This window comes from Arvicanthis niloticus, chromosome 5 (genome assembly GCF_011762505.2).
Source record: "Arvicanthis niloticus isolate mArvNil1 chromosome 5, mArvNil1.pat.X, whole genome shotgun sequence".
NCBI lineage: Eukaryota > Metazoa > Chordata > Mammalia > Rodentia > Muridae > Arvicanthis > Arvicanthis niloticus.
The window spans coordinates 86,154,973-86,178,414 of NC_047662.1; the positions used below are offsets into that span (position 1 = coordinate 86,154,973).

General features: G+C 42.3%; 1 protein-coding gene across 4 annotated transcripts; it reads right to left on the reverse strand.

The window, feature by feature from the left end:
• Positions 1 to 2,724: 2,724 nt before the first annotated feature.
• Znf483 (zinc finger protein 483) lies at positions 2,725 to 22,098 on the reverse strand. 4 transcript variants are annotated; one of them, XM_076934897.1, is made up of 6 exons: positions 22,001 to 22,098; positions 19,295 to 19,839; positions 16,965 to 17,053; positions 14,137 to 14,263; positions 13,595 to 13,705; positions 2,725 to 8,907 (listed from the first exon to the last, which is right to left on the reverse strand). In XM_076934897.1, exons 2-6 carry the CDS (start codon positions 19,707 to 19,709, stop codon positions 7,532 to 7,534), a joined length of 2,118 nt encoding a protein of 705 aa, XP_076791012.1. In that variant the 5' UTR covers positions 19,710 to 19,839; positions 22,001 to 22,098; the 3' UTR covers positions 2,725 to 7,531. The 4 variants fall into 4 exon arrangements, with proteins under 4 accessions (XP_076791012.1, XP_076791010.1, XP_076791011.1 ...); XM_076934895.1 differs by having other exon boundaries at positions 21,387 to 22,096; XM_076934896.1 differs by having other exon boundaries at positions 19,295 to 21,526; positions 22,001 to 22,081.
• Between the last annotated feature and the right edge of the window lie 1,344 nt (positions 22,099 to 23,442).

The following is a 23,442-nucleotide window of genomic DNA, read 5'->3' on the forward strand; positions in this document are numbered from 1 at the left end:
CGTTAGGGGAAGAGACAAACTTTATACTGCACACTGGTACCTTCTGAATCCCTGAACATTGGGGAAACATTTGCTGACAAATATGTTTAAAAACTAAAATTGTACAGGTCAGGGCTGGTATATACAGAAGCCCTGTCTCAAACCCCCCTCCCTCCACTGAAAACTAAACCTTTTAAAGCTTTGGGTCTGTTCCCCACCCCTGTTCTTTTTGGAGACAGGGTTTCTCAGTGTAGCCCTGGCTGTCCCGGAACTCACTCTGTAGACCATACTGGCCTCAAATTCACAGAGATCCATCTGCCTTTGTCTCCCGAGCTTTAGGATTAAAAGTGTGCATTAACACAGCTGGCTATGATTTCTCTTATCAAGACATTTAGTCCTAAAGACATGAATTGGGACAGCAGGTGCTTGTCATCTGGGGTTTGGACTGGGGAAGCCGCCATGACTCAAGCAGAACTCATTGAGCAGAGTCCAAGAGTAGGGTGGGTTGGGGTTGGGGGTGAATGATGAAGAGGCTGGGAAAACTAAGCAAAGTGCTTAAACACAATGAAGAGGGCTTTTGTTGTTTGTTTTTTGAGTCAGAGTTTCACTGTATCCCTGGCTATCCTAGAACTCACTCTTGATCAGGCTGGCCTCAAACTCAGAGATCTGCATGTCTCCTGTGTGCTGGGATTAAAGGTGTGTGCCACCACAGCCTAGCTAAAGAGGGTTTCTTGCCTCAGTGGGGCTTTCAGAGTCTAAAAGAGTGAGAACTCTTGTCAGTGTGGGTCGGGGAGCATGACCTGATACAGGGAGGCAGAGTCCAAGCAGGGTAAAGGTGGTGTTTGAACAGGAGGGTGGCCTGCTGGGAGGACTCATCAGCAGAACAAGGGGGTACCACACAGAAACAACCTAGTAAAGGAGTTCAGGCAGCCTATGCAGAGTATCACCCATAGGATGTCCCAGCAGGAGATATGTGGTCCCAAGGAGAATGGGGGTAGCTTCTAGAGGAAAGTGAAGGCTCTGGTACAGACAGCTGGATCCCAGGCAGGCTGAAGAGGTGTTCACGCACATGATCCAGCTACTGTGGAGGACAGAGTCAGAGGAGAGCTACTGTGGGGCTGTGGGGCCCAGTGGGGCTGTTGGAGACAAACGGCAAGGAACACAGCAACCTAGGAAGTAGATGGAGTGACAGGTCCGGGAAGTCATAGCTGGAGGGGAGCAAGGAACACCTGATGAGGGAATGGTGGGACACAAGATGGTTCCATGTAGGTTTGATACAACAAGAATAATAGAACCTGGAGTCTCTTACTGTCAAGAGAGGCCTTTAGTAAGCTAGGGTGATGCTCGCAGTGGGTAAAATGCTTGCAGGGCGAGTGTGAGGACTTGAGCTTAGATCCCCAGAACCTACTGAAAAGCCAGGCATGGATACTCACCCTGGTGTAATCCCATCATGGAGGAGGGGGAGGCACGGGACCCCCAGAGCAAGCTGGTTAGCCAGACTAGCAGTGTCAGTGAGCTCTAGATTCAGTGACAACCCTATCTCAAGGCGTAAGGTAGACAGAAATCCAGACAACTGGAATGGGCTGGCTGCTTCTCAAGGGAGGGGAAAAGTGATAAAATTCTATTTTAATTAAAATGCACGAAATATTTAAAGATTGTATGAAGATTTGAAATAAGAATAGACTTTTGACTTTAAAAGTCTTCCAGGTTCCCCAAATGTTAAAAGTACCCTAGGATACTATCCTGGGACACTCCTGTGAGCTCCCTGCAGTGCCCTGGAGCACCTGGTCACTTAGGTATGACCAATGGCTTTAAGCTGTTTCTAGGCTGTGGGGAACTGAGAGATGACTGAAGTCTTGAATGTGGCATGGCCATGCCAAGGAACCCCAGTGCCTCAGACCCGAGTGCCAAAGCTTTCCTGGTGAGGTTCAGAGGTATGGCAAAGCCTTTCTCTGGTCCAAGTGTGAATGTTGACAGTCCATGTAAGTACGAGTGCTTATGAACTGTTGACCAGTGCATGCAAACACGAACTACTACTGCTTCCTCCTCTTGGATGAGAGCAACCTGAGCCTAGTGGCCTGGAGAGACCTGCTGCAGAGACTAGCTCCCCTCTGCTCCCTGCGCTGTACATAATAAACATGCCAAGGTTCTGGGGTGTCGTAGTTGGTGGTACACCAGTGGAGCGAGCATGGCCACCTGATCTTGGCTCTTCTGTTCTCATCTATTCCTTCATTCCCTCACCTCCCCAGACTGGTTTCCAGGATCAATGTGCGCAGGACTCAGCACTAGGTCACAGTTTAAAAGCTTTGGGCACTGCATCTCTCCTTTCCTTGCTTCTTGGAACTTGATCTAGATGGCATAGCTGCAAGATGTTGCAGAGCAGCAAGATACTAGAGGTCAGTCTGGGAAATCGTCCTTTACTGAACCGAGCTGCTGCAGCTTGCAGCTCTCTGGCTAACATTTCTTTCCCCATCTCTACTGTCTAATTTGGTAACCAGTGGAGGCTGCTGAGAACTGAAGATAGGAATGGCACTTCTTTCAAAAAAAAAAAAAAAAAAAAAAAAGTTAGGGCTGATGAGATGGCTTAGCAGGAAAAGGGGTCTGCCACCAAGGCTGACGATCTCAGAATCAACTCTCATAACTGTCTTCTGGCGTCACACACATGCCATGACAGGCGTGTTCATGCATGCACACATACAAACAAAATCTAAAAAAGGAAAAAGCAAAACAAAACAAAGCAAGAGGTATTCTTCACTAAATACAACTTTATTGTTTTAGCTGTGATTCACTGTAACGACTGCACCGTACAGGGTGCTCGTAACACTGCAGAGGAGCGTGCGCGGTTCAGTGACACACAAATACGTCACCAATCTAGTCAGCACTGACAAACTGACAAATGATATTTGTCTCTGCATACATCAATGTATTATGCAGATAGCACAAGTGAGAGCGTTATTTGTATAGTTCATAACCATAAATCAAAGTGCTTCTTACAGGAATAGTGATTATTCTATAGGTAAAAATACATGAAAAAATATTTAAAGTTTAGTCAAAGGCATATTTCTAAGGCAGAATCCAGTGCAGACACAGAAGCTCATACTGTAGCTGTCACGGTAGGGAAAGAAGGGACTGGAAGAGGGTCCAATGCACATTCACTGATGAATGCCAGTTGCGATTTACAGTAGCAGCAGCGGCGGCAGTAGCAGCAGACATGGAGTTCAAGTATTAAAGATAACACAGTAGGCAATACTGAAGACAGTATTTCAGATCTACATCTCTCTTCAACAACTCAGTCAAAAAAATTCCACAAAAACCAGCAAAATGAAATCTACATTTCTAACCAAAATACCTTAAAGCGCCTTTTTAACAGGTTTCAGACTGTAAGCGTGCCAGTTGTATGGCAGCTTGACTCCTGCACATGCGCACACGCACAAAGAGAACCACAGAGAGACAAAAGTAAGTCCAAGTATTACAATCCACTCAAAACACTGGAAAAATGACAGCCTGAAAGATACCCACGAAAACAGAAAACACCACATCACCTAACGATTCTGCTCGATGTCAACATGAGCAAATTACACATTTCTCACAGAATATATACATTTCTATTATCGAACATCAGTTGACTCAAAATTTGAAAAATTTCAAGTACTTTTAAAATAGTTTTTAGATGATCTGTGTAAGACATTGCTCAAGGAAAACTTTGATTGTATTGTCTCAAAGAACACCTAAATTTACAAAGAGAAGCCAATTCATTGCCTCAAATCTCAGACTTCTGATTCATTAGAAAAGTTTTTCATCTGCTAAGGAATTTCACCTAAGCAGAAAGAAGACAGAATAGTAGCTGAGTTAAAGACCAGATGGGTCGTCCTTTGAAAGCAAGAGATAGTAGGTTTTTCCTCATTGCTGCATTACAGTGTGTGATTACCGCTCAGAGTGTTCTAACTCAGTTTGCTAAAGCAGACTCCCAAGAGGAGTCAGGTACATATTCTCAGGTTCTTCAGGATGCATGAGCAGATGGTTAGTTTATGGAGCCAGTGAGACAGAGGACATGTAATGACCTTCTCTTCTTTTATCAACTCTCCCTGGATGACTCACAAGCGTTTAAGACGCCCTGTGCTAGGAAGTCCAACTGAAGATGTCCTTGAATTCCTGCAATGTTCTATGACAAGTGAGATAAGCCAGGCACAAAAAGGCACATATTTTCTTGTTACGTGTGTGACAAACGGACAAGAGCCAGGTGAGGAAAGGAAGTGGAACTGTGATGACTTGGGGGAGACGAGGGCAGAGAGTCAATCTCCAAGGAGGTGAGTGTGAGAGAACCGACAAGAGCTGGAGATGAATGATATCTGGATGCATGGACACCACAGAACAACGGCACAACCTAAAAGCAATCAACGTGGCTCATTTCATAGCACATCTATTTCATGTCAGAAAATTCTAAAGTAAAAAGAATGAAAGTAAACTCACTGGCAGAGGCTTTATTGTCCCCTGATGCAAAAGAAATTTCTATATGGAAACTCATTATAAAACATTCTAAAGAACAAGGACTTTGTTTAAAACCACAGCTGATTAAAATACCCATCACCAAAAAAAAAAAAAAAAAAAAAAAAAAAAAAAGACAAAAATGCTAAATGAAGCTTTAAGAAGAAATTCTCCAAGGAGTCATAAACCATAAGTTAAAAACCCTTAGATGACCTGACAATCTAAAAATTGACTTAAGTATGTGGGTGCTAGGTCAGACTGAATGGCTTTTGTGCAATTTATTAGCTATTGATAAATAGTTTGCAGTAGGGCTTATAGTTTCCCTCTAGTATACAGTGGTAGAAAGCTCATATTGGATAAGGGATTGTATGTACATAAAGAACTAGCCTGACTTTTAAATGGATAAGGAATTTGAAAAAACTCACAGGAGATATATGAAAGGCAGATGATGATGTCAGTCATCGGGGAAATGCAAATTAAAAGCATATGGAAATGCCCCTTAGCAGGGTGACTAATATTTTTTTTTTTTAAAGATTGGCCCAGGTGTAAAGAAAGTGAACCTTCACATGCTGCTAGCCAGAATTTAAAATGATGTAGTCACACGGGAAAGCAAGCTGGCAGTTTCCTACATAGCTAAACAAAAATTTACATGACCTAGAAACTTTACCTGTAGATGTCTACCAAGAAAAACAATTAAAATTAAAGTCTACACAGACTTACACATTACATTCACAGTGTTGTTCCTAATGGCCAACCACCTAAGGAGAAAGAAGAGAATGTCCTCTCATAGGTACATAGATGAAGTATCATATGATAGAATTACTATTTAACAACAATCAATACCAAGAAACAACATCTTAATAGTAAGAATTTACATAGAATTACATAGAATGACATAGAATTACATAGGCTAGAAGATGCATAAACCTACAATCGTGATGGTATAAGGAAACAACGGGCAATGTGAAATGACTAGGAAAGACCATTCTGTTAATACAAGGTTGGTGGTTACCTGGGGTCAGAGATGAGATCAAGAATTATATAGAAATGGGTGTATCCAATGGGTGCTCTTATTAGGGTGATATTCTGAAAAATGGACTATGGTAATGAATGTGCACTTCGGTAAAACTGACAAAAACTCATACAAATAGCAAACCTTGGTTTTACGCGTATGTATTCTATATTTTAATAAAATTGTAAAAAAAAAAAAAAAAGTTTTGTTTCTAGTCCCCAACTGAGATTGGGATAAAAACATCCTCTTATGAAATTCCCTAGAACATTCTGGAACAGATCTCTTCTCAAGAGTTGTTTTATGTACTTAATTAAATATTTCAATAAAATATACCATTTCAGAAAATCCTTAAGCCTGTGTGAAAGATTCATAGAAGCCATGTTCCTTTGATGTCAGGAATGTGTTTACTTGGTCCATTTGGCAACAGCAATACTGATCAATTTATCATGAGGTAATGTCTGATTCTTTTGGGCTTTAGTATGAGGAGGAGCCACCCAGAAGAACACCCACCCTTATATCCAGAGGTAGCATTTCAGACCTAAGCACATTACATCAGCAAATATTCCTGAGTCTCAGATCAGCGATATAGATCCTTCATACCTGTAAGACCAGAGTTCTGGTTTAGCTCTCTCTTCATGAGCAGCTGCCTCAAATGTCAACTTCAGGAACTTATTTTTCTACCATAATCAGGCCCTTCTGGAATCTAATGACCTGAGACCCAAAATAACTCATTCACAGTCTTTAATTCCTTTTCCAGTTAGAAATTAAGATTCCATCTGTGACATATTTGAGGAAAACCCATCAATACCAGTATAGTCCATTCCATTGAAGTCTCGCTTCACAAAAGAAACTATCAACTGCAACTTACTTCTGTGTTCTTTTCCTGACTTTTACTTCTTATCCATGGGGTCCCTCGAGATTTTAGTGTATGTATTATCCAAAGGGCATGGTAACAAAAAGAAAAAAAAAAATCACATGCCTTCCATAAAAAAGCCAGCTATTAAGAGAAACATGGCGGTTAAAGTGGCAACCACGACTCAGGACCAGCTGAGCACTCGTGGAAATAATAATGTAGTCAGCCCTCTTACATTTTAAAAGACAAGCTCTACTTTCTTCAACACATGAAATTCCATATTTCTAAACAGTGAAAGCTTTGTGTGTACATACATACTCCACCGCACAGCTAAAACCGTCTGAGGCTCCAGTCCTAGTCAACCTAACATTCTGTGACTTTTGTCATATAGAGTTCTCACAGAGGTGTAGAAGGCTGTGCTCATTGCAGGGAGATAATCCACCCTAACCAGCTAGTTTTGTTTTGTTTTCTCCCAGGACCATTACCATTATGGCTGAGCTGGCTCAGGTAAAAGCTCTCTGGATTTTCAATCCACTGAGGCAAAACTCAAAAGATAGAGAGCTGGGGTGATTTGTGCAAATTAGGACATTCTTTGACATGTTCTGTTCATCACATTCTAGGATCCTACACCAAGCATTGCACGTTCTCACTAATCTAGATGTTCACTAACCTGTAAGAAGGGAATTGTCTACTGGATGCAACAATTCCAATGAATTAAATATGCTCAAACTATTTCTGCAGTATCAGAGTATCAGATAAAAAGAAAACTTAGAAGTCTTCATCTCTTCAACTCTACTGGTAAAGAAACAAACATTCAGAAGGTCCAGATGACTTATTTAAGGTGACACAGTGGTTGGCTGGCAAACTGGGATAGAACCCAGGGTACAAGAGTCCAGTTATGTTCTTTTCCAGTATGGCAGTGAAAGGGAGACCAAGAGGAGAATTCCTTGAAGGAAACTTGGGCTTGGCTTCTTAGAATCATTTCATTTCACACACTTTCTTCATGTCAACACGACTTTACCGGGTCTAATCAAAACTGACCCCCCTCAAGAACAGAGACCATAGGGGAAGAAGTCTATTCCTGGTTGGGAACCCATTGAAGTGGAAGCTTCTAATCAATGCGGTGGGTAGTTTACAATTCGAGCTTTTAAATAAGGGCACAATCTGAACTACCCTCCCCTCCACGTCCTCCGTCTCCAGGATTACTGTGGACAGTGATGTTTAAGACTGGTTGAACGGCTTTTAAATGTCTTACCACACTTCTTACATTCGTATCGTGCGTTAGTGTGAGTCTTGACGTGCTCAATGAGGATTGTGCTCCGAGTAAAGGCGGCCCCACAGTAATCACATTTGTAGGGCTTCTCTCCAGTATGAGTTCGGACATGTAAATTAAGCGACGAGCTCTGTCTGAAGGTTTTCCCGCAGTCTTTACATTTGTACGGTTTTGCACCAGTGTGACATCTCAAATGGCGACCAAGGCGGGAATGAGAGGGGAAAGCTTTCTCGCAGTGGGTACATTTGTAGGGTTTCTCTCCTGCATGGAGTCTCTGATGATACATGATACTACTAAAAAGACGGAAAGACAGCCCACAGTCCTTACACAAGTATGGTTTTTCTCCAGTGTGGATCTTCTGATGTCGAGTAAGGCAAGAATTCTGTCTAAAGGCTTTTCCACACTCATTACACTTATAGGGCTTCTCCCCAGTGTGTATCCTCTGATGCTTTGAAAGAGAGGAGCTATGAGTAAAGGATTTCCCACACTCCTTACATGTATATGGTTTCTCTCCAGTGTGAATTCTCTGGTGTTGATAAAATGACGAACTGTCGTTGAATGGTCTCCCACAGTGTTTACACAGGTAGGGCTTCTCTCCATTATGGGTTCTTTGATGCTGATTGAGAAAGGATAACTCTGCAAAACGTCTTCCACATTCATCACACTTGTAAGGCTTTTCTTTTCTGTCAGTTTTTTTATGTGACTTGCGTGAGGATCTGGCTTTGTGTGCAGTTCTACATTCGGTACACATGGAACATTTTATACCATGCTCCAAGGCTTTCCCACACTTCCTACACTTGCTGGGTTCTTCAGTGTCAGGTTCCTTGTCTTTACCTGAGGCTTCATCTTGAAACAAATTCTTCCTGCATTTTTCACACTGAGAGCTTTCAATACAATTCCCTAAGATTTGAGTAAAGGCTACCCCACACTTAGTACACGTGTCGGTCTTACTCAAAGAACCAATTTTAGGATGTCTCTTACGTTCATTAGGAGATACAGGGCAGCGTGGGTCCTTCTCCCGTTGAATGCATTTCCTGGACTTTTTCGATGTCTTTGTTAAGGAGGCTTTCTTATGTTTGAGTGTGTTGGAAGTTTGCTTGACAGTCTTCCCAGAGGAGGTCCCTTCTGACTCAGACTCTCTACTTTCCTGGCTACTCCGTTTGCCATGATCTTTCTTGGGTTTGCCATATCGCCTCAGGAATTCTGTCTTTAAGCCATAGCCACCATCATTGAAGCAGTAGTCCACTGCTTTCTCTAAAGTCAAGTCGTCCATAAAAGCATCCAATTCACTTCTAGACTCACTCTCTAAAAGAGATAACACAGCAAGTATTTCTCATTTGCAATAAAAAACCTGCTATATTTGGGACAGACATAGGAGCACAGTAATGATTTTAAGAAATACAGCTTAGATATCAGTTACAGCTGCATAAAACCGACAAGAGAAAAATTAATATAGGAAAGCAAGATGAACAGAGGCTAGGGAAAATAGTGTGGAAGATGAAAAGCTTATGCTTTATGTGAGGAAAGGTGCAAGTCTTCACCCTTCTCTCCAATTTCTGTACCAGGTTCAAACCTACTTATTCTCTCTATACCCAGACCTCATCTTTATATGCTTACCAAATGTCTGGTCCCAAATGAACACTGCATTTGCACTGTTTTACTTAATCCTCACAACAACCAATGAAGGACATCTTGTAATTTATTTTATGGGCATCATAATTAGACACACAGAGAAGCTTGTCCAAAGTCACATGTATCAGAAGTGGTAAAGGCCAGATTTAAGACTCTTCTATTTTAATTCTGTATGAGTGTTTTGCCTGTATTTATGTCTGTGTACTCCATGTGTGTAGTGTCCATGGAGGTCCAGAAAGCTGGAGTTACAGATGGCTGGGACCTGCCATGTGGGTGCTGGGAACCCAGGCCCTCTGGAAAAACAGCTAACCATCTTAACTACTGAGTCATCTCTCCAGAACCTAAAGCCATATTTTAATTTGACACCACAGTCTATCCTTTTGGTCCCTATATTATACAGCCTTTCCTCAAAGCAGACAAATGCATTAATTTTTTACAGAAAATCCCAATCCCCTCACTAACACACAGCACCCCTATGATAAGTCTTCAGACATTACCACAGTCTGACCCTACCAATCCCGAACCCATTATAACCAGGTATCTATTTATTGTTCTACCCAGATCACAACACTTTTTAATCCTATTCTTTGGGTCTGAAAACCTATGACCTAGAATGCAATGCCCCAGCACATTTTAATAAATCTGACAGGAGCAAAGGCTCAAAGTCCTATAATCAAAATGGAACTTACTCCAAAATCATATATTCATTGTGTTTTTCTTAGAACACTGAATTCATTCATTAACTGTATTATTCACTCTGGTTTCCCCCTTGTATTGTGTATGTGTGCGTGTGCCTGTGTATGTGTGCCTGACTGCATGTGGGAATGCACATGCCCATGATCACATGCCCATGTACATGCATGGGGAGGTCAGAGAAGGATGCTGGGTATCTTTTGTCAGTCTCCACTTAAAAAAAAAAAAAAATACAGGGTCTTTCCCTGAACCGGGAACTGGTTCAGTTCCTGGATGTTTCAGCTAGTCTAGCTGGCCAACAGTTGCTCAAAGTCCACCTGTGTCTATTGCAAGTCTGGGATTACAGGCACAGAAGACCATGCTTGGCTTTTCCATGGGTCCTGGAGATTCTAACCTGGGTTTTCATGCTTGTATATCGCTAAGCTAAGCATAGCACTAAGGCATCTCTCCAGCTCCAACCCCGCTCTTTAATCCTAAGACCACATAACCATCTTCCTTATTGTTTTAACAGACAATTATGGCGACATGCCTTTAACCCTGGCATCTGGAAGACAAGAGGCAGGCAGAGCTCTATGAGTTCAAGGCCAGCCTGGTCTATAGAGCAAGTTCCAGGACATCCAGGGCTACACAGAGAAACCCTGTCTTGAAAAAAAAAAAAAAAAAACAAAACCACAATCAACCACCGAAAGCCCCCTAAATCTCAAAATTCTATTATTCACAAGTTATGTGAATTTTTTCATATAGAATAGAAAAATTAAGATGTATTATAATTTTTCTTATTTTTTTAAAAATTATTTATTTATTTTTATTTCATGTGCATTGGTGTTTTGCCTGCATACATGTCTGTGTGAAGATATCAGATTCTCTGAAACTGGAGTTACAGGCAGTTGACATGTGGGTGCTGGAAACTGAATCCACGTCTTTTAGAAGAACAGCAGTGTTCTTAACCACTAAGCCAGCCCAAGTTCTGTTATTTTTTTTTTTAAAGATTTATTTATTTTATATATGTTAGTACACCCACACTGTCTTCAGACACCCCAGAAGAAGGCATCAGGTCTCATTACAGATGGTTGTGAGCCACCACGTGGTTGCTGGAAATTGAACTCAGGACCTCTGGAAGAGTAGTTCAGTGCTCTTAACCACTGAGCCATCTCCTCAGTCCTCAAGTTCTGTTATTTTTCTTTTGGATTTCCAAGCTCACTGGTCATTTTTGAAAATGGTATTTTAAATCAGTTACATAATAATCTATCCTATAGAACTGATTGATTTCCTTACTTAATGTTTATCAAGTTATGTCCCTACAGTTAGGGGTATAGCTTAGTGGTAGAATGTGTGTTTAGCATGTATGAGACACTGGACCCAGGTTCTGTACTGTGTGTGTGTGTGTGTGTGTGTGTGTGTGTGTGTGTGCCCACGAGCATATATAACTTTACATAACACCAAAAGAATAAAAATGCTTCAATACCTCTGATCAATGATCCTTAAGTAGCTACAGATTCAATTCATAACAGTACTGCTGCTTTAAATGTATGTTTATGAGCCATTTTTCATGTTCACGAGCCATTCACATTTTCAATTTTATCAGTTATCTCCTCAAATTGTTTGCTTGTTATTTCTAAATTATGTAGTGCTAGCTCATTACTAATTGGTATGAGTTAAATAATTATCACTATTAAGTCTGGTCCCCCTTAATATGACTAGCTTTTTAACATGTATGGTACTGTGAAACCGCACAAAACTCACTCTGGGGGTAAATCTCTAAACTGTTGCTTAAGCATAATAAAACAACTGGTTTTTATTTATGTAACTAATGCTTTAGAAAACAGATCAGAAAAAGGCCAGTTTCAATTTTTTAAAAGTACTAATATATGTAATTGCATTTTCATCATGAAAATGCATATTAAATAGTTATTTTTAAATTTTAGGAAGATATAAAAAAAACAGAAAAAAAACCCTAATCCCTTGAAGGTTAGCATACTAAAGATGAACAGAAATTGTAGAGTGAAAAATTATAAAGGCCATTTTATGAAATATGTGTAGATTTTTCCGCCTTACAGAACTCGGAACTGAAAATAAGATTTCAGGCCTTCACATTCCAGGTGAAGGACACTTGCTGGATTACATTCCCCAAGCCTCGCCCAAGGCAGGGAGGCATTCCTGACTACAGATAAAGATGCTATCACCTAGGTGGGGCCATAGCCCTATAGCCGGAAAAAGTAAAGATAGTAATCTGAAATGGCAGAATAGGACACAATAGCATGGTGAAAACCACATTTTTGAGAAGAATGAGTGTGCAGAATGATCTCACATGACTCTAGATCATTTGGGCTAGATTCTCTGAAATGTTCCACTGTTCTTGGTTACCCCTCCCTTGGTCTTCCCAGTGCTATGTTCAAAATTTGTAAAACAACCAATCATGTGTAAGCGTGCGAAAATGCCTTCCTCCCCCCACCCCATGCTATAAAAGACCCTTTAACCCACCACACGGGGCCAAAAACCCTGCTCTTGGAGCTAAAGAGCTTGTCGTTTTTGACCGCCGGCTCCTCCCCTAATAAACCTCTGCTGATTGCATCCAGGTATGGTTTCTTGTGATTTTTGGGTGGTCGAGATTCCGGAGGCTTGAGGAAGGGTCTCCCGAGTATGGGGGTCTTCAAAATGTTTTCCAGATGTTAAAACCCATAAATATTTAACCTATACATTTAGACATACATTTTACTCACACACACACAAATGGAATTATTATACACATTTACTGGTGAAATTCCCTCCTACCTTTTGAGATTAAGTCCAAATGCTAATTAAATTATTGCTCCTGTATACAGATATTCCTTGATTTACAAAGGAGGTATGTCTTGGTTAATCCATTGTAAGTTGAAAATACCCTAAATAAAAACGTATTCAGCACACCCAGCACACCCTGGGGCTTTTAAGTATGACGTTCCATGAACATGAGTGTGTCGAGTGATGCTGGTGCCCAGCCTTGCAAAGGATATCAGATCACACACTGCTGGTCAAGTGTAGCTTCTAGTAATGTCACTAATGTAAAAGCAGACTCCTAAAGCCGCCCTCTGTGGGTCTCGTCTGTATTCCCGCATACTTTCTTTCAGGTGTCATTCTTATGGTGGGCATTACCTTACTAATACACGTGTTTGGTATTTGGTCTTTTAAATGTCCATAATAAAGTGCTTCTAAGATCTGTGGGGAGACTGCCTGCTGCCCCTGGGGCTCTGTCCACATCCAGCCACTGTCACACACCTTGTCACTGGTGAAGCACACAGATCCAGGACCATTTCTGTGAGATATGGAGGCTTCTCAGGTGACCATTGCCCCTGGCCTATGAAGCCTTACCTAAATTTTACAAACCATCTTCAGCCTAAGGTCCTTCCTCCCCAGCCTCCCTTCCTTCTCCCTCACTCGGAGCTTACTCCGGGCACTATGTCCTCAAAGCAGCAATCCCAACTGCATTTTTCTTCACTTGAAATTTCTCCCAACAAATCTCCGGCTTGGAGATACATGTCTTGGCATCCACTTTTTAGAGGACCCAAACCAATGGTGACCCCATTAACATGAATAATACCCTAGGAAGGTGAGGGCTCTTTTCTGTCCCACCAACTTTATAGTCTAGCATCAGGCTCACCCAGCCAGTCAGTTCTCATTTTCTTCTTACCTTTTACCGACTCTCCCGGTCTGGGGTCTTTTGAGATTTCTTTTTCCAGTACCCTTGGCAACTTAACCCACTTCAGATGGGAAATCAAGTCAAGTTTGGAAACCGGAGAGCCTGCTCAGAAAAAAAAAAAAAAGAAGATAGAAAATGATTGTTTATCTAAAGAACAAAGGTGACTCATTACTCATTGTTAGCCTGTTTCTCTAAGAAAGATACACGTTGTCAAACACAGAGGAGGAATCCAAGGAGGAAGGATGGGAAGACATAACACTAACGACAAGGAATGATGCCCCACATCTCCCCCCACTGACGACAAGGAATGATGCCCCGCATCTCCCCCCAAAGTGAAGCAAAAGTGTCTTGAGGAGGAAATATCACACAGAAAGTACATTTTAGGGTCCATTTTTAGGAATGGTCATGTCAGGTACCAGATGCCCAGCAGATACAGTTAAAAATAGTCCCGTGGCACTTATCTTTCAGATAAGACAACAGAGAATGGCAGAGGCTACCTTCCGAGGTGCTAGATCATGAAGAGATGTCTTTACCCAAAAATTCTAGGGTCCCTAAGTTTTCCAGCAGCACTTCTTTATACAGCTCCCTCTGAGATGGTTCCAGTAGCTTCCACTCTCCTCTGGTGAAGTCCACAGACACATCCTCAAATGTTATAGATTCCTGGATGAAACACAGCATCTGTGAGTGGTACTGGTTCTCAACAGACCTTAAGAGAAGCAGTTAGGAGCTGTGTGTGTGTGTGTGTGTGTGTGTGTGTGTGTGTGTGTGTGTGTGTGTGTGTTGGAAACTGAACTCGGGGACTGGTAGATGCTAGTAAGTGCTCTGCCTCAACCGTCTTACTTTTTGCCTTTATTAGTTCTAAGTTGCTTAGGCAGGTTCTGAACCTGAGATCCTCCTGCCTCAGCCTCCCAGTAGCTGGGATTGTAGGGCCATGTCCAACCAGGCCTGGTAAATTTTTTATTTTTTAAAAGGATTTATTATTTTTATGTACATGAATGTTCTGCCCCATATATGTAAGTATTCTGCACGTGTGACTTCTGCTTCTAGAGGCTAGGAGAGGACATCGGATCTCCTGGAATTAAGAGTGAAGGACAGTTGTGACCTGTTATGTAGGTGCTGGGAACTGAACTGAGGTCCCTTGCAAGAACAGCTAGTGCTCTTAGTGCACCATCTCTCTAGTCCAGGCTTGTGAATTTTTTTTAAAGCTTCAAAGTGAGTTTCAGAGTACATATAACTAATACAAGAAACACAGGACACATTACTGTATAATTCCAACCTTTCCCATTTAAGAATGTGACATTAAATATTGACTGTATAAGACTTCTCTAAACTGCTAATACTGAGCAAGTTAACCCTAACACATTGATTCCTAAGATTAAAAGGAAAACCATACATGAGGGTATTATTGACATTCCCCATCCTCAAATTTGTAGACTATAAGCTAACTACAGGTAACAGTTAAATACATGATAGCAGCTGTTGCGAACCATAGTCATGTGAAGTAGCGTAGTGATGGTTGTTATTATGGAGAAAATGTTTCTTCAGTCCATGCTAGCCTCGAACTCACACAAGATCTCCTGCTTTGGTGCTTCTAGTACTGAACTGAAGTATTCACCACCACACCTAGCTGCAGCAATGCTTTAAAATATGCAATTAAAGAGAATCCAATTTAGTAATATACTCATGCTTACATGTATGTCACTGTTAGAAATAAGTATATTAACCCATTAAAATCACTTTCCTGTTTTCTTTCTCCTTTGAAACTTGCTTGGAACCCACACTGGCTTCAAACCAGCCATCTTGACTCAGTTTTCTGAGTTCTGAGGTTGTACAGGTGCATGCTATCACCTGTGGCTTAAAATTTCATTTTCTCTACAATAGAATCTAAAGCATCCTCTGTGTCAGGGAGGCAGAACAATGGTGTCTTCAAGAGCTTGGATTAGCATCTTGTCAATGTTATACCATATAAAATATACCAGGACCCTGAGACTTCAAACAACAGAAATATATTCTCTCATAATTCCAGAGGTCAGAATAAGAGATCAAGGAGCTGACAGGCATGCACTTGCTTGAGCCTCTGGAGAAGAATCCATTCTTTGCCTCTTCCCACAGCTGCCAGCATCCCTTGACCTTCCGGGATTGTGGTCCAGTATCTTCAGTTGCCTCCCTTTATCACCACCACCATCATTCTGTGTTCACTCTCTCCATGCTTTTTGAATGAAGACACTCAAGGCCTACTCCCATAAGCCAGAACCAACTCCTCATTTTTTTCAATTCTATTTTATTTTATTAGCATTTTTTTTGCTTGTTTTGTTCGAAACAAGGTTTCTCTGTGTAGCCCTTGCTGTCCTGGAACTCACTCGGTAGACCAGGCTGGCTTCTAACTCAGAGATCCACTTGCCTCTGCCTCCCAAGTGCTGAGATTAAAGGTGTTTGTCACCAATGCCCAGCCATCTTTCCAAATTTAGTAGCACCAGTGCTTCGTCGTAAAACCCAATAGCTTAACTATACCTGTCATGAATGATTCTTCTTCAAGCAAATAATATTCACAAGTTCCAGGGACTAGGAAGCAGACATACTCCTAGAACTCATTATTGTTCTTGTATAAAGTTATAACTGTGATTTCTCCCCCCGCCCACTGGTAATTATGAGTACTGGAAACTTACTGCTTCATAACTAGTTGCTTTTCCCAGCCACTGTATGAGTTCTAGTCTTACTCAGTTGAACCAAGTTTTTCCAAATAGACAATAACACTGTCTGTAAATAATATGCCATTGTCTCTCATACTCCAACACTTCTCATTTCTCTTACTTCACTGGTTGACTAACATGTTCAGGAAATATTTACATTTTTCTTACATTGTGAGCCCTGCTTTCTCTCTTTCCTTTTTAAAAAATCTCTTGTATCTACCTATGTGGAGACGTTCTTTACCATATTAGGAAACTATAATTCTATATCTGCTTGACTCATTTCTGTCAAGACTAACTTTTGGGATTTAGTAAATGCTTCCGCCCCAACCATTTTGGGGGTGGTGGTGGTGATGCATTAAGTATGTTACAGCATGCCTGTGGAGTTCAGAGGTCAACCCACTGGAGTTGGTTCCCTTCTTCTACTATATAGATCTACGGGGCTGAAATCAGACTCACCTGCTGGAGCCTTCACCCACCCCACCCCACTGGCCTTAAATGCTTTGTTTAGCATTAGAATTAGGATACAGTCTGTGAATCAAAAGAAAAGAAAAAGAAAAAACCAGCAAGTAAACAGTGATCTACAAGTTGCCTTGGTTGATTCTGTATCATTATGTTCCTCACTAATATCTTGGTTTCCACTGAAGAATGAAAACCAGTGAAAGAAAACTTACGCGTGGCTCAGTATCTGGAGGAGCTGCCACCATCACATCCTCTCCCATATCCTCCTCTTTGCAAACTGCAGAAGCCTGAGTGCTAAGATCTGGGAAAAGGAAAAATCAGCTCCACTCTTTGTATTAAATCAGCACTCAACACAACCGGCTCAAGGTGGATTCGTTTCCTAGAATGGCTCACAGGAAACGTTTATTTGCTTATTTAACATAAAGGATAGTAGAAAGGATACAAGCAGCCAGATAAGAAGGCTGCACAGGGCAAAGCCTGTAGGGAAAGGTTCAGTGCTTCTGAACGTAGCTACAGCCTGGATACACCCAGATGGAAACTCCTTCCATGCCCTCTTCATGGATAACCGCCCTCCTGCAATCCCCATATGCCTAGCTTTCTTGAAGACAACTTCATCATGTAGGCATGATTAATGGCATCATTGGTGATCACCTCTACTTTCAGCCCCTCCCCTCTCTGGAGGTGGGGGCTGTGAGTTCTATCCTTCTATAGCTGTGCTGGAAATCAACCTTCATAGTGATTATTTATGGACATTTCAAATATGACCTCGTTAAATTCAGGCGTGACTTGTGATAAGTGACAACTGTCTTTCACCTTACCATCTATTGAGGGTTCTGGAACAGGTTTCAGGAACCGAGGAGGAAAGGACAGATGTGTTAATAAAAAGGCACTTATTGCTCTAGTCCCTTGGGACATGACAAGAGTTGTAGGGGCTGGAGGCCCAAGAGGAAAAGAAAACCCAAATACCTATTTTATAATAGCAAAGTGTTTCATGGTTCTCTGGAGCAGAGTAAAGAAATCAAGTTTTCCTTCTCTTTAGGATGCAGAACTTCCATAGAAATTGATTTCTGTATTAAAGAACACACTCCCTCCCCCCACTAGTTCCTCAAAAGATCTTTTCTGTTCTTGAGTCCACAAAACTGAATTCCTTCTTTTGATATGTCCTTAGCTATAAAGCATCCTGTACAATAAAGATTTTTAAAAACATTTTTAATTTATAAGATATACGGGGGCTGGAGAGATGGTTCAGTGGTTAAGAGCACTGACTGCTCTTCCAGAGGTCCTGAGTTTAATTCCCAGCAACCACATGGTGGCTCACAACCATCTGTAATGGGATCAGATGCCCTCTTCTGGTGTGTCTGAAGACAGCTACAGTGTGCTCAGATGTACAAAATAAATAAATCTTAAAAAAAAAAAAAAAAAAAAAAGATCTACCAAGGTAAACCAGCTTTGCTTAAATATTATTTATAGTTGTTGACTGAACAAAGACACTATGCTGATAAAAAAACAAAATAAGACAAAAAATCCCTGAATGTGCCTTCGGGATTGCTAGCTGATTCCTACAGATAATAGCTAAAAAGCAAGAAAACTCCAGTGTGAGTTTGAGGGGAACAGCAGAGGGTGGGTCTGGGTCAGCTCACTGAGCTCTTATGGGTGGGAGACTGGGTCAAGACCCCAGGAGGAGCCTGAATTCACAGTGACTAAACATACGGACCATCCTCAGATGACAATTCTTTTTCAAGTAAGGGGAAATAATTTTCTCAAATCATACTCTACCATCTTATAACAAGAACTGGAGGCATTTTTTTTTTATTGACCAGATAGTTGGAGAAAATTATATAAAGAAAGAATTATATAAAGATGTAAGAGGATTAATTTAAGAAACTTGTTCTTCCTTACAGATTGCTGTTAGCAATGGATTCTTCATTGTAGAAATTCTCCACACAGAGGCAGTGATGGACAGAACGGATTCTACCACAAGCCCCAAGAAGGCTAGGAGGAATCACTGTTTACTGCCACCCATTTGATTTGTGGTCACACAGATAACTTGTACACCTAAAATGTGGACTGCCCGACTCCTCTCTATCACTGCAACATTCTCACCTCCCAAAATTAGGGTCTCTAACAAGAGACCCCACAATGTAGAACCAATCGGAAGTAATCTGTAAAATAGAATGTTTCCCTTAAAGCAGTGGTTCCCACCCTTCCTAATGCTGTGACTCTTTAACACAGTTCCTCGTGTTGGTGACCCCAACCATAAAAAGTTACTTTTATTGATACCTTATAATTGTAGTTTTGCTACTGTAATGAATCATAATGTAGACATCTGATATGCAGGATATCTGATATATGAACCCTAAGAGGTCTTGACCCACAGGTTGAGAACCACTGCCTTAAATTATCCCTTATTTTTGAATATATAATTATAATTTTTATTTTCAATCTAAGCAATCTTATTGCTTCCTTTGAGAGGTTTACTTCATATCTTAGGAGACACCTCTCACACCCTACCCCACCCCCACACTCCACTAGAAACTCTCACCTTCCTTTTCTTCAAGTGTTTGGTTCAATTCTTCTACCAGGGTCACCACCTCCACACTACTCTCAGGATGCTGAGAATTCACCCAAATCCTCATCTCTCCAGGCAAAACCCTCAGGAACTGCTCAAACACTAAACGCTCTAAGATCTGCTCTTTGGTGTGAATGTCTGGTCTCAGCCACTTCTTGCAGAGTTCCCAGAGTTGATTCAGGGTTTTTCTGGGTCCTTCTTCCTGTGAGTAACAAAACCACCTGAACTTCTGCCTGAAAGATTCCAGATCATCAGCATACCCTCTCAACATACTTTCTTGGACCCTCAGAGTATCCACTTTAGGGACCCTGCTTTGTTCACTCAAAGCCAAAGCTGAAGGGTCTGGGGAGACGCCTGCCAGCACGTCTGAGGGCACTAAAGCTTGCATTATATATCACCAGCAGGAATCCAGTCCTCTTTAGACTAGCTGAGTATCAGTGTGATCTGCCAACAGGTACTATCTATGTACGGCAAACTAAACCAGAGCTCCAGGAATCCAATTTACGGTCTTGAAGGAACTGTCAAGAAGAAACAAAAGACATTAAATGAATAATCATTAATTCTGAAAACATTGATTTTTTTTTTAATCACCCACACATGAACCCCCCCTCCACTTATACCTATATACTTAGAGGCTCAGAAAAGCTCTCCCCAACCAACATTCTATCAAAAGGAGACTCTTTATGGGATAAAAACTGAAGAGTTAAATAAAGATAATTAAATATACTCTGCAAGCAGACAGTTACCTCAGACTTACTACTACTCAACAAGCAAAATGAATGGACGATTTCCCTGGTTCCAAGTGATTCAGACACAAACCTATTTAACAGGTCCTGTCTTCTTTCAACAAACACACATTTCCTATCAGTCACTCAATTCTGAAGCCCGATTTTACATTTTACTCCCAAATTTCTCCTCCCTACTCTTACTTTCATGGAATAAATAACCAAGCTAGACTGTCTCTCTCTTAAAATTTATTGTATGTGTATGAGTGTTTCCCCTGCCTGTATGTATGTGTACCACACATGTGCCTGGTGTTCATGGAGGTCAGAAGTTGGCACTGGATCCCTGGAGCTGAGGTTACAGGTTGTGAGCTGCCATGTGTGTGTTGGGAGCTGACCCTGGGTCCTCTGGAACAGCAACAAGTGCTCTTACCCTTAGAGTTTCTCTCTTAAGTACAGTTTTCTTCAATCGACTCTTGAGCTAATACCCAAAAGCTGATCCTGTCATTTTCCTGCTTGGAAGCCCTTACAGAGTCCACCAAGACCAAGTTCAAAGCAGAGGGCACCCGGTCAACCTTAAGATTTGCCTACATACCTGCAGCCACTGACTGCAGCCACTGCAGCCATACAACCCCACACAAATTCTCCCTATCTTTTACACCAGAGAGATTTCCTTTCCCTCATCACTTGGAACGATGCCTTCCTACACTTAACAATCCTGTACTCATTCTTCCAAACAGGGCTTTAGGTCTCAGGGGTGAAGAGCACTGTAGCTCTAGCAGAGGAACCAGCCTTGATTCTATTCCTGCCACCTACAGAGCAGCCCACAACCATCTGTAACTCCAGTTTCAGGGAATCCAACACTCTCTCTTCTGACGAGTACACAGTGCAGATATACATGCAGGCAAAACACTCATAAACACAACATAAAACCAGGGATGGCTACTGCTCAGTGATAGAACACTCGCCTAGCATGTGGAGATCCTGGTTTCAACCCTCATTAACACCCATTACCACCTACCACCACCACCACCACCATCGGTTGTGGGGAACCCCACAAGAAACATATCAAAAGCAAAAGCTCCGATTCTTCTCAGTTGACATGCTGCCATCACCGTGCGAAACTCCCTTTGATATCTAAATGGTCTTTTGCACACGGCCTGGCCTGTGCTGCATGCATTCATTCATTCCATAAATGACTGGGTTCTATAAAGATGGGAATGCGCACTGTGGGGACAGGCGTGTAGAGATCACTTACATCTCGGAATAAGACCTAAGATGTACCACTATTAGGCAAAATGTACTAGCCTCTTATCGCAATTAGCATAGCGTTAACCACCAACCTCAGGATCCGACGCCTGGCACATGAGATGCCATTTATTTCTTTGCTAACCATCAGGCGCCCACCATGTCACCTGGCACCCCTTTGGGTACCTGGGACTCCGCAGTGACTGAGACATGCGCAGCTGCTTCAATAGAGGCTCTGTGAAAATGTGACGCAGGTAAATGTTCTCAACGCGAAGGAGAAAACCAGCCGCAATTTGCTCCACAGGTGTCAGCTGGCAAAGCCTGGAGACCTCCAGCTTATTAGGAACGCGGAGGAAGGACGAGCCAGGTTTCTGACAGATACAGCCAGAGACGCTGCTAAACATCCAATAAAAGGGTCACACACACACACACACACACACACACACACGCACGCACGCACGCACGCGAGCAAACACGCCAAGGAATTATCTGGCTCAAAATACCAATGGTGGCGAAGTTTTCAAGACCTGAGCACAGGGAGGAATGGAAGGATGGAAGGCGCCGTGCTGCTGAAGTGCACGCCCCCGCAGCAGCAGCTGCAGCACAGCGCCTGGTCCGTGGGATGCTCTGGGTCCCAATCCGCCAGAGGCGTGCGTTCGAAGCCCACAACCCGCGCAGCTCCAAACCGAACGACGGAAAGCACCAGTACCTGCACCAGCATCCGCGGCCAGCCGCATCACAATTAGCGTTCAGAACCTTGTCCCGCAGCAGCTGCGCGCGCAAGACTTCGGGAGCCACTGCGCCTGCGCAAAGGCTAGGAACTACGATTCCCGGGGTCCGCTGGCCTCGATTTCAGAAACTCCTGTGCTTTCCATAGGCTATTATCTGGCCTGTTGCGCATGGCCACAGAGAAGCGGCTGGGGGGCTCGGCTGCTAAATTATTGCTGCGCCAGAGGCTTAGAGGCCTAGAACACTCTTAGGTTTTTTAGATCTATTCAGCCCAGCATCCACAGTAACCTTAAATCTTCCTCAGCTCCCCACATCACCACCGTTCACTAGAATTCAAAGTGGAAAAAAAGCCAGCGAGGAAGCATTAGCGATGCCTTTAATGAAAACCATTAGTAACGCAGCAAATGCACTATACAAATGCTATTCTCTGGCTTCCCTACCTGCCACCATGATCCGAGGCCAAGCACCCTACACAAAGCTTTGTCTGCACTGTTGCAATAGCCTCTTGGTTTTCCCCCTGCCCATCACTTAAACCATGTCTAGGCACATTATGTTCCTCCCGAGGAAGGTCTGCTCAAAGCTCTAGTATCTTAGTTACTTGTTTTCTTACTGTGATAAAATACCCTGACAAAAATCAACTAAGGAGGAAAGGGATTTTTTTTTTCAGCTCACGATTCACTGGTCCGCATGGAGGTCAAACTGACAGGAGCCTGAAGCAGCTGGTCACGTGGCATCCACAACCAGGGAGCACTGGGCTGTGGATGTATGTTGAGGCTTAGGTCCCTTTCTCTGTTTATACAATCCAGGATTTCCTGCCTAGGAAATGGTGCTACCCACAGCAGGCGGTCAAGATAATTCCACATTGGCATGCGGAAAGGCTGGTCTCCCAAGTGATTCTAGAGGTGGTTTAACTGGTAATGGAAGACAGAGCCAGCTGTGGGATCACAGACTCAAGAGATGATAGTAGTACTGAGATGTGGAGAGGTACAGCCGCCATTGACGGGCAGGAACAAGGCAACACAAGTGAGACAGATCACGTTTAGTGAAGATGACCACACCAGCATCATCTATGTACTCTAGAAGTTCTTCCTACAAGTATACTGTTGATGTAACACCTTTGAGAGCCGTTTCTAGGTTTTTGAAACCAGGGTGACCTCTCTTAGCTCATTAAGTCCAGAAGTGGGTGGAGGGTACAGTTTAATGGTACTGCAGCTGCCAAGGACTGTGAAGTACGGTCCTGGGTTTGCTTCAGATGGAGGGTAGGGTGTCCATTTGAATGTTTAAAAGCAGGATCCATCCATCCAATCCACGGTTTTTTCTTTTTTTGTTTTGTTTTTTAACTTATAACAAAGGATTGTTGTTATTATCTCCATACCCTGGATTTTAAATTCTCCTAACTAGAACAGATAGTATTTACTCTTT

What these genes read in the sequence shown, in the direction of transcription:
- Znf483 (XM_076934897.1), bottom strand. Translation starts at nt 19,709, where the DNA reads ATGCAAGCTTTAGTGCCCTCAGACGTGCTGGCAGGCGTCTCCCCAGAC. An exon ending in AACACTTGAAGAAAAGGAAG is followed by an intron (nt 17,054 to 19,294) that starts GTGAGAGTTTCT and finishes TCCTTTTCCCAG; the next exon opens with ATCTTAGCACTCAGGCTTCT. An exon ending in ACCGGGAGAGTCGGTAAAAG is followed by an intron (nt 8,908 to 13,594) that starts GTAAGAAGAAAA and finishes TATCTCTTTTAG; the next exon opens with AGAGTGAGTCTAGAAGTGAA.